The sequence below is a fragment of the Prenolepis imparis genome, unplaced genomic scaffold (assembly GCF_030444845.1).
Source record: "Prenolepis imparis isolate NDT839.2.m4 unplaced genomic scaffold, iyPreImpa1.0 SCAF_572, whole genome shotgun sequence".
Lineage (NCBI taxonomy): Eukaryota > Metazoa > Arthropoda > Insecta > Hymenoptera > Formicidae > Prenolepis > Prenolepis imparis.
The window spans coordinates 5,806-17,313 of NW_028141730.1; the positions used below are offsets into that span (position 1 = coordinate 5,806).

Genomic DNA, 11,508 nt, shown 5'->3' on the forward strand with positions numbered 1-11,508 from the left:
ATTTTCGATTATATAGGAAAAAGATGTGTAGGGAATTCCATTCCAGTGCTCAATGATTAAGCGCAAATTTTCGATAAATTTTTTTTTTTTTAGAAAAAAATTAATAACAGAAAAAAAAAATTGATGACAGAAGCAGCTGCAGAACTGTGATGTTAAGATATTAAGCTCTCATGTGAAATACCTAAAACAAAAGCCCAATGTATCATCAGGACTACCAATACAAGAAAATAAGCTATATTAAAAAAGAATACAAAAAAAAAATTATATCTTCAACAAAAAAAATCAATGGAAAATAATAAATTAATTGATATATTGATTACTCCGCAAAATAATAATTTAAATTTTTTCACTCGATTTGTGTGTAGTATAACACACACAACTCGAGTGAAATACCTCATATACGATGTTTTACTATTTTCACGGCAATGAAACGTATTTCATAAAATGTCGCTATTTTAGACTAGAACTAACTTAAATAAATATTTTTTAAATGAAAAAGAAATTTACGTGCCAACAGGGAGACTCAGGACTCAAAATAAAAATCTGAAAAAATTAGAGATTTTTTTTTTTCACATTTAAAGCCGATTTATGACTATCCAACATTAAAATTCTGAAAAAACTCATATAACGACCACCCTAATATACACACACACACACACAGATATGACAAGCGTTCTAGATTTTTTTTTCGATTATTGATGTTATATTGTATAATCTTTCTCTCTTATCTCTCTCTCTCTCTCTCTCTCTCTCTCTCTCTCTCTCTCTCTCTCTCTCTCTCTCTCTCTCTCTCTCTCTCTCTCTTCTCTCTGCTATATACATAAATACTATTATAACGTGAAAGAACTTACGAGTAACGTTATGATGGCTCAATGCAAGAATATTCAATCTCGTAGAAAACTTGAGTTCAAATATATATCAATATCAATTTGTTTTATAATATATTGGAATATAGAAAAATCATAGAAATATATTTTTTAAAGGCGATAAACTTAAAAATTTTTATATTGAAAATATTATTTATGATTGCTACAAGCTAATGATAATTTATGTTCGTTCTCTTATTCTTGTCTCTCTATCGCGCTGACTATACATAAAGTATCGATAAAAAAGTATAAGCAATAAATTGTCAAGTCTAATAAGTACCCGTGTCTAACATATATTTTGTATACTAATTCACTCTCAATTTACTGTTATTATTTATCATTAGACAATTATAAAACATACATATAATTTTTAGTGATATATATATATATATATATATATATATTTATATATAATATACGCACATATGTGCATAAGCATATATAAATTTACAAAAAATGAGTGCTTATTAGTCTTGCTACGTTACTGCCTTCTGCTACGGAAGGCCAGAAAGCATTTTCAGGCCGTATCTCGCGTATAGCATGGTCACGTGATCAGCACGGTACACACAGAAAAATACGCAAGTAAATATACTTTATGCAAGTAAATATTACTGTTTCAAGTATTTCATAAGTTCATATATAATATATAAACTTATGAAATACTTGAAACAGATAATATTTACTTGCATAAAGTATATTTACTTGCGTATTTTTCTGTGTGTAGAGGAACAAGGATAACGTGATTATCGATCCTTGTCTCTCTACCGTGCGTCCGCGTGAGCAATGCAATGGTGTGTGTACGTGTACATACATACACCACTACATAAAGTCTGGGAATTAGTTTCTCAGCGTTGGCAACACTGAAACCGGAGTTTCGCGTTGTCACCGCGCGAGGTCTCCAACATCAATTCGGAGTTTGCCTGGGTCTCCTGCCGACCCTTAATGGTATGAATATGAAAAAAATTATAAAATTATTAATCAAAGTATTATTTATTTTATGCTATAGATATAAATATGCATTTTCAGAGGCAGAGATTCTTCAATACAGAAGCTACTTATTCAAATAATGAATTTAAAAATTTGAGACGTCAGCTAAAAATAATTGTACGTACAAAAATTCGTACAAATGAAAGAAAACATCAGCTGTGGAATAAGAAAGAAAAATTAAAAGATTTAAAAAATAATAATTTATTTTTTCCAACTTTATTGTTATTCAACAGGGTAGTTAAATTAATCGACCACACTAGCCAATGAATTTGTCTAAGTTATTACTTTATCGACCATATGGTTGTGGTCTTTATAAAGCATAACTTGAAATTATTAATTACAAATTTTTCATAAGTGAGAAAAATATTGGTCCGAAAGTCGCTGAATCGGGAATCGAACCCGAGTCTTTCGCTTTCCGGGCGACTGCTCTTACCTCTAAGCTATTCAGACCCTTCGAAACAATACTCTTCTCTTTTGCTTTTATATAGTTTATTTGTAAATAACGCCTTGTATATCCGCCGGCGTATACTAAACAGTTGGAAAATCATCTATACGGGTGGGCTCCATGATTAGGTCCAGGAGCAAATTTAAAATATGTTTTTTATTTTTATATCGCTAGTAAATTAATCAACAGGGTAGTTAAATTAATCGACCACACTAGCCAATGAATTTGTCTAAGTTATTACTTTATCGACCATATGGTTGTGGTCTTTATAAAGCATAACTTGAAATTATTAATTACAAATTTTTCATAAGTGAGAAAAATATTGGTCCGAAAGTCGCTGAATCGGGAACCGAACCCGAGTCTTTCGCTTTCCGGGCGACTGCTCTTACCTCTAAGCTATTCAGACCCTTCGAAACAATACTCTTCTCTTTTGCTTTTATATAGTTTATTTGTAAATAACGCCTTGTATATCCGCCGGCGTATACTAAACAGTTGGAAAATCATCTATACGGGTGGGCTCCATGATTAGGTCCAGGAGCAAATTTAAAATATGTTTTTTATTTTTATATCGCTAGTAAATTAATCAACAGGGTAGTTAAATTAATCGACCACACTAGCCAATGAATTTGTCTAAGTTATTACTTTATCGACCATATGGTTGTGGTCTTTATAAAGCATAACTTGAAATTATTAATTACAAATTTTTCATAAGTGAGAAAAATATTGGTCCGAAAGTCGCTGAATCGGGAACCGAACCCGAGTCTTTCGCTTTCCGGGCGACTGCTCTTACCTCTAAGCTATTCAGACCCTTCGAAACAATACTCTTCTCTTTTGCTTTTATATAGTTTATTTGTAAATAACGCCTTGTATATCCGCCGGCGTATACTAAACAGTTGGAAAATCATCTATACGGGTGGGCTCCATGATTAGGTCCAGGAGCAAATTTAAAATATGTTTTTTATTTTTATATCGCTAGTAAATTAATCAACAGCGTAGTTAAATTAATCGACCACACTAGCCAATGAATTTGTCTAAGTTATTACTTTATCGACCATATGGTTGTGGTCTTTATAAAGCATAACTTGAAATTATTAATTACAAATTTTTCATAAGTGAGAAAAATATTGGTCCGAAAGTCGCTGAATCGGGAATCGAACCCGAGTCTTTCGCTTTCCGGGCGACTGCTCTTACCTCTAAGCTATTCAGACCCTTCGAAACAATACTCTTCTCTTTTGCGCTTTATAAAGACCACAACCATATGGTCGATAAAGTAATAACTTAGACAAATTCATTGGCTAGTGTGGTCGATTAATTTAACTACCCTGTTGATTAATTTACTAGCGATATAAAAATAAAAAACATATTTTATTGTTATTGATACAAACAAGTAAGTTGTAGTTATTATGAATAAATTGATGATATATGCAATATATATTTAAAAAATTTATTTTATAAGGACGAATATTACATCTTATAAAAAAATATATAATAGTATATATATATATATATATATATATATATATATATAAAAATCTGTACCTAAGATTTTTTTTAAAAAAAATTCTCTTAAAAATTTTTCTAAATGTTAAATTTTTTACGCATTAGAAGGAAATCATTAAGAAATAATGTTCAATGTTCAAAAAATGTTATATTTTATTATTTTAATCAAAGAGTGAAATATTTTCTTGTGTATTTTTTATAAAGTTTTTATAAAGAAGTTCTAATATTTCTCATTTAGAAATAATATTTAGACATTTAGAATATAAAATAGAGATAAAATAGATATTCTCAGACATTGACCAAACGCATCTTGTTCATTAACTTTAATTCAATAATCTGAATACACATTGGTCTGTTTCTATAATGTACAAGTGACGCTTTCAATTCTGTCTACGATACATCCAATTCAATAATTTCAAGAAAAAATCATGTGGTAGACCATGTGATATTTGCTGTATATGGGTGATTAACAGATTATATGTATCTTCTTCGTATATAGAATAAGTGTTTGGCAAACCCAGATCATTGTAAATTTGCATCACACGTTGTACTTTCTCTGGATCTGATGATCCATAACATTCCTATGTAATAAATATAAGAAAAACAAAATAATTAATGCAACAACACACAGAACAATTTGTAAAAGAAATAATACTCACTTCTAAAATTTTACGCTGCTCTGATGTAGCACGTTGAAGTGCCATAACAATCAGCCATGTACATTTCCCTTCTTGTATGTCAGTATTATCCTTGCCCATAACTTCGGATTTCGCATAGCACCCCAGATACTCATCTTGGACTTGATACAAATGTCCTATTTCAAACAAAATTGTTTTTGTTTGCCTCAGCTTTTCCGGATCTTTTATCCCAACCTACATAATGTATCGCATAGTACATTATTATTACTATTAAAAAACGCAAAGCAAAATTTGTTCGTATATAGAGAAACTGAAGTCACTTACCAATTGCATTGCTAAAGATACTGGGAAAAATGTGAAATACGAAGATTTGTACTTGGCAAGGTTATTGTACCGATCCATTGTAAATAGATCTAGATTCGGCTTTTTTTCAAAATTAGTAGAGAGCAAATCTAAACACTGGCCCATTGATGTCATCAATATTAACTGAATAATACATTTTTAAATATAATTGTACGTTTGAAAAGAAAAAAAGAATCTAATATTTCCATGTTAAAATATCATCAAAAGTCACTTCGCTTCACTTACTTCTTGGAACATTTCTACTATATCCATATAGTATTCTTTTCCTTTGAAATGTTTTTGAAGTAGTAAATATGTAATACATTCTATCAAAAAACCATCATTAACTGCCGCTAAACCTATATTATTATAACGATACCAACATGGTTGATTTCGACGAATTAATGATCGGTCCATGATATCATCATGTATAAAAATAAAGTTTTCCACCTGCCATAAATATTTAATGTAATATATCACGACACATACATAATTTACGTTTTTAATTTTAGATTATTTAATACTCTGTTCCAGTTCACATAAATTATTTGAATATTTATATGAATCATAATTATATGAATATTACTATTTAAATACGCATTTTATATATATATTAATTAAAATTTTGAATTTGAAAAAAATTATAATTTAAATGTTATCAAATTATGAATGAAAAACAAATTTGTAAATGTCATATTCTTAAAAATATTTTTGCACTAAAGACTCTGTCATATAATCATCATTTGTAAAACTTATAAAATTCATGAAGATATATACTTTATTTTATATATACTTTTAATATATATGTATGTAAATACTTGGACATTTTCCAGAGTAAATAAATTGTAATATTTTTAATCTTCCGCGTTTATAAACGTTTTCATATCTCATCTTCAATTATATATAATTTAAATTCTTTTATGTGAAAGATCCGCCATATAAATGAGAACAAAGTTACGTACTAATTCCAAACACCAGGCTAGAATTCTTACTAAGCGCATGTTCTCTTCTGTAAGGTGATCGCTGGGTGCCAATAATTTATACGCATTAATTAATACCACAGCGCAAATTAGTTTTCCTCGAATATTGTACTGTAATACCTGAAGAATAACAGAAATGTAATTTGCATTCAAATTTATGACTTGTTGCTTCATATCTCTGTCTTAACTGTAGTTTTTCAGGTGTTAGTAAAATACTACTTTTTTTTTTTATATTTAATTTTATACTGATTTCGCTTTTATTTACTACGTTTTTCCTTTAAATTCTTATATTTTTATAACAATTCATTTTAATACAATCATTATTAGTATAAAGTCTCTCATTTATAATTTTTATTTTTAAATTTTATTATGTAATAAATGTAATTTTATTATGTTGTACACATTATATTACATACACTTACTTTTTCAATCCATTTGGAAATATCTGGAACTTCTGAGATCTTGGACTCCGTGACATCACGAACAATGTCCGACCATACGGCCATTAATTCGCGAATTTCATCCTTGTTTGTTAATGTGGTTGTCGCATAATGAGCCATTCGGTCTTTATTTTCCAACGTTCTAATAAAGTTTTACAAACTTTTGTAATTACAACGAATAGCAGACAACAATGATATTCCGATATGCGAAAAAAGAAAATGTTACGCGATAAATCATACCTACGCGAGAAAAAGAATTTAATTTAAAAAATCATAAAACAAAAACTGCTAATTAAATTTATATTTGATAACAAATGATGCAAAAATATCATAATTTTTTTCATATGCATTATTGAAATTAATTCATTTTATCGCATGTCATCACATACGTATAATAACATAGATTGATAAAATGCAAATTTATAGCAGAATATTTCGTTTTTATTATTCTGCATTAATACATAATTAAATACAATTCAATACTGCTTGTATTCGATTTTTTCAGTGCAAATAGAGTGAGATTCAAAATTTACAGCTATTTATCAATACACGAAATAAACTAAAAAGAATCTTCAATATGTTTTATTAATCTATATTATTGAACACAAAAGAGAGTACGGCATTTATGAAAAAATTATTTAATAATATTATTCAATAGTAAATTATTACAATACAAATAAAATTTTGAATAATTTATCGTTTTTAATAAATTCAATATAGCTATAATGAGAAAATAAAAATCTTAAATCATAAAAACCTTATAGAAATTATATAGTATATGCTTCTATATTTTAATTAAATAATAATTTCAATGGTATAAAAAAGCTGTTTATTAAAATTATGTTGACTGCAATTAAGCACTAAATTAATATTATGATAATATACACTATACATTTGAATATTAAAACTTCTATAATAAGTCTTTATCAATAAGAAAAATTCATTCATTATTCAATATCCCGAAACAAAAGTTTCTATGGATTTTTATTTATTATTAAATTAAACTCTAACAGTATCAGAATTTGTTTGCTCACTGTGTGGCAAAAGGATGCTAATCAAAATGTATCACATGGAATATTAAAAGTTACTTATCGGTAGTTAAAATTCTGTCTTATAACAAAATGTGCATAAAAGGGGGTTGTATATGTCGCGTCTGAAACGAACGAGCGAATTAGGGGTACGGACGCAAACGGTGGCCACTAGAGCGCGCTGCTGTAGGTGGAAGTCACATCGTGTGTGCTGAGTGATTACGGTGCATCTTAAACTAAGATAAAATGGAGAAATACGGTCGAATGAAGGTGAAGGATTTAAAAAAAGAGCTTCGGAAGAGGAAAGATAGACTCACAGGTGCAAAAGAACAGCTAATGCAACAGTAAGAGATAGATACTGACATGCATGCGTTGGAAACAGGTTATGTTGCCCATGGTTTCAATGACATTTCGTTATTTATCTGTTTCAGACTTATTGACATCGACAGGAACAACAATAAAAACATACCCGATACAACAAGTAGCAGAGGTTATGTGTATCCTCTTGTTTGAGAACTTTCGTGTGAAAAGTGCTAACAAAGTACAAACAATGAAGTGATAAGTGATACATATACGAACCTTCATCCCGAACAGAGTCCTTCGGCATCTCATAATCAGATGTTTTAAAATGCTTTCTGCAGATACGAGAATGCTTTGTCGGTGTAAACTTGTCTCGCCGTATAGATATCAGCCACTTCTTCAAAAGCGCCTTATCTTTGGGGAACCGATGTCCAGACTCTCGCGTGGAGCATTTTGGCACCACACAACATTGTGGCATTGTCAAAATCGCAGCTCAAATTTCGGTAACACAGTTAAAATAATTTTTAAAGCACGTACATCGGCTGTAGCAGAATACGTTTAAGATTACGCTGACTGTATCTGCAGAAAGCATTTTAAAACATCTGATTATGAGATGCCGAAGGACTCTGTTCGGGATGAAGGTTCGTATATGTATCACTTATCACTTGTTGTATCGGGTATGCTTTTATTGTTGTTCCTGTCGATGTCAATAAGTCTGAAACAGATAAATAACAAAATGTCATTGAAACCATGGGCAACATAACCTGTTTCCAACGTATGCATGTCAGTGTCTATCTCTTACCGTTGCATTAGCTGTTCTTTCGCACCTATGAGTCTACCTTTCCTCTCTTCCGAAATTCTTCTTTTAATTCCTTCATCTTCATTCGACCGTATTTCTCTATTTTATCTTAAACTGTTGATGCACCGTATTCACTCAGCACACACGATGTGACCTCCACACAGCAGCGCCACCTACGATTAGCTTGCGAGATTACCCCTAATAGAAAGGAAAATACGTCGAGAAAAGTAAACAGCCTTATCATCGATCTAACAAAAAGATGTTATGCATGTTTCAATGTGTCGAATACTGTTTGTCGAGTTTGACAAATCTCGCGACGCGATGTCGCGAGAGCCTCAAAATCATGCGCAAATACCGCGCTAATAAATCTTTTTGGCATTATCGCGAAGGGTGCTGTTAACCCCAGTACGGCCTTGATAATCTCGCGCGGCGACAGTAGACGGCACGACGCCGTAATTGGTTATCGCGTACGCACCCCGTGTGCGCAGGATTGAGCCAGCCTTTGACTATAGAAATATGGACTGCTAGTAGCTAACTTCAGCTTGTAGCCAAGATGTGTAGGGCCACCATCGACCAATTGAGTAATGCGGGAACTAAAGGGACACTGTCGACTTGTGATTGTTCAAGCGTCTATCAAACAGTTCACTAGGCCTACGCACAATAGAGAAAATATTATGAATAAATATTAAATATTAGGAATAAGAATTATTCTAAAATAATAAAATCAAAAAACTCTGATATAAAAATACAAATTCAGATATAAAGGACTAGTAAGGGCTAATAAACTAGTAAGAACCCTTTATACCCGAATTTATATTTTTATATCAAAGTTTTTTCGATTTTATTATTTTAAAATAATTCTTATTCTTAATATGTAATATTTATTCCTAATATTTTTTCTATTAATCACAGGACTTTACACTTGATCGAATAACGACTGTTAGTACATTTAAATTATCATTATATTTAATTTTTAAACGATATCAAATTAATTGTCTGTTTTCCAAATATCTTGCTATAATAAAATTAATTATAAAATTAATTTTTCAGTTAATTTTAAAAATTAAATTATTTTATTATGGCAAACAATTTACATTGAGACAACACAATTCATTTCTTAGACATAATTAAACAAAACCAATTATTCTCAGTGGTCAGTAAACATATCTGCATATAATTATACAAGATGTTAAAAAAGTGTCGCATACGCTCAACGCCATTTGACAGAATGAAAATCTAAGAAAAAATGTCTAATACTATTTTTTGATGCGATGAATAATTTCACCTTGTCTGAATTTAAAAAATGAGACCTAAAATAAATTTTATAAGGCCAAATTCGCACTTGAGCAAGCTGTTTCTCTTTAAATAATTTTTTCGGAAAATTCGTTTTCACTTCGCGCGTTCCATCGTTTGTTTTCTCTTGTAGCTCCGTGCTGATTGACTAATTACAATAATTAATTGCAGCAAAACTATTCATCGCATCGAAAAATAGTATCAGATATTTTTTCTTAAATTTTTATTCTCTATCGAATAGCGTTGAGCGTATCCGACACTTTTTTAACATCCTATATAAGTTATTTATATTCTATAAAATTATTATTTACCATTTATTATTATGTTCAAATTTTAAATGTATATGCAAATAATTATACAAGTTATTTATGTTTTTATAATTTATACTACTATTATATACTTACTATATGTTATGTGCAAATTTTATATTTAAATACATATTTTTTGTATGCATTTGTACGCGCGCGCTTATAGTGCTCTAATATTAGGTGTACAAATTAATTCTCAGCCCTAATATTAAATCAGCTGTAACATTTATTTAAGAGGAAAGTTTTTGCAGCCAACTTCAGGGCTGTATAGTACCAACATCATACACTATAAAACCGATATATATAATTGACATAACTTCAAATAATTCAACATAAGCACAGTAAACATGATGGCGTCTAATAAACAACACATTAGGCATTGTTTGCTCTTTGCATTTCAATTAAAAAAAATCGGGTGAAACTGTTACTGCTGAGCATTACAAAATTCAACTTTTGCGTTTAAGTGACGAAATCGAGCGCAAAAGACCTTTTACGGGCAACGGACGAAGGCCGGTCATTCTGCTGCACGATAACGCGAGGCCACTCACGGCTAAAGCGACTAAGGACACGCTTGATTTGTTGGGCTGGGAAATTTTGTCACATCCGGCGTATTCACCGGACCTAGCCCCGTCAGATTTTCACTTGTTCCGGTCCCTCCAACACTATTTGGCAGATTCCCACTTTAAAACGCTCGAAGAGGTCGAAAAATGCATTGCTGACTTTATTGACTCTAAACCGGCGTTCTTTTACCAAGAGGGGATTCGTCACCTACCCGAAAGATGGCAAAAATGTGTAGATGCCGCCGGAGATTACTTTGTTGATTAAAGTTTATTCTAAGTTTGTTTAAATAAACGTTAATTTTCATTAAAAAAGGCCGAGAATTAATTTGTACACCTAATATATTAAAAATCTAGATTAAAAAATTTCCCATTTAAGATTAAAATATTCCTTTTTCTATAATAAATATGATTGTCGCTATATCGATCCTATTTTATGATAGATTGAAGAGTATTAACATTAAATTTAGAAATCCTTTCTGTGGGTGCATCTTATTGATAATCGCGCGATATGTTTTACAATATATATTCCGTGATAATTTTATATCATATTAATTAATAATTTGCATGATTATATATGGAGAAATGAGAAAATGATAAAAAACATTGTATGCAAAGTACGATAATTTGACGACTCTCACACAGTAGGAGAATTTTTATGTATAAATTAATTATATACTGTGCATGAATATAATTGTATAACTTTTTATATTTTTCCACCTTTCTTTTCTCAGGGAAAACAGCGCAATAGGAATTTCAGAGAGAGTTCTGTGTGGAATCTCACCTGTGATACACCGCATTTCTGTGACAAATAAACGAGTAAGAGTGCCGCGCGACATGCGTGTGTTTAGCAGTGACGATCAGACGTTGAGCGACGCCGAGTGCCGATAAGAGGCGAGTCCGCGCTACGATGAACATGTTCGCATATATTGGAACACTCGCGTTGCTGTATCTTCCAGCGAGGGAACGAGAAGAGTGGAATCGAGAGATGCACACACCCTGTCGTGTGGTCAGTGTAAATGATT

The 11,508-nt window shown here is 30.9% G+C and overlaps 1 protein-coding gene across 1 annotated transcript; it reads right to left on the reverse strand.

Moving 5' to 3' along the window:
- Positions 1-4,102: 4,102 nt before the first annotated feature.
- LOC145948681 (farnesyl pyrophosphate synthase-like) lies at positions 4,103-11,416 on the reverse strand. The gene is made up of 7 exons (XM_083058302.1): positions 11,268-11,416; positions 6,181-6,340; positions 5,741-5,878; positions 5,025-5,228; positions 4,761-4,922; positions 4,458-4,670; positions 4,103-4,379 (listed from the first exon to the last, which is right to left on the reverse strand). The coding sequence occupies exons 1-7, from the start codon at positions 11,399-11,401 to the stop codon at positions 4,179-4,181; spliced, it is 1,212 nt and encodes a 403-aa protein (XP_082914428.1). The 5' UTR covers positions 11,402-11,416; the 3' UTR covers positions 4,103-4,178.
- Between the last annotated feature and the right edge of the window lie 92 nt (positions 11,417-11,508).

Coding starts and splice junctions, on each gene's coding strand:
- LOC145948681 (XM_083058302.1), bottom strand. CDS start 11,401: ATGTTCATCGTAGCGCGGACTCGCCTCTTATCGGCACTCGGCGTCGCT. Junction 6,341..11,267: donor AGAAATGCGGTGTATCACAG/GTGAGATTCCAC, acceptor AAACTTTATTAG/AACGTTGGAAAATAAAGACC. Junction 4,923..5,024: donor TAGTAGAAATGTTCCAAGAA/GTAAGTGAAGCG, acceptor TGTATTATTCAG/TTAATATTGATGACATCAAT.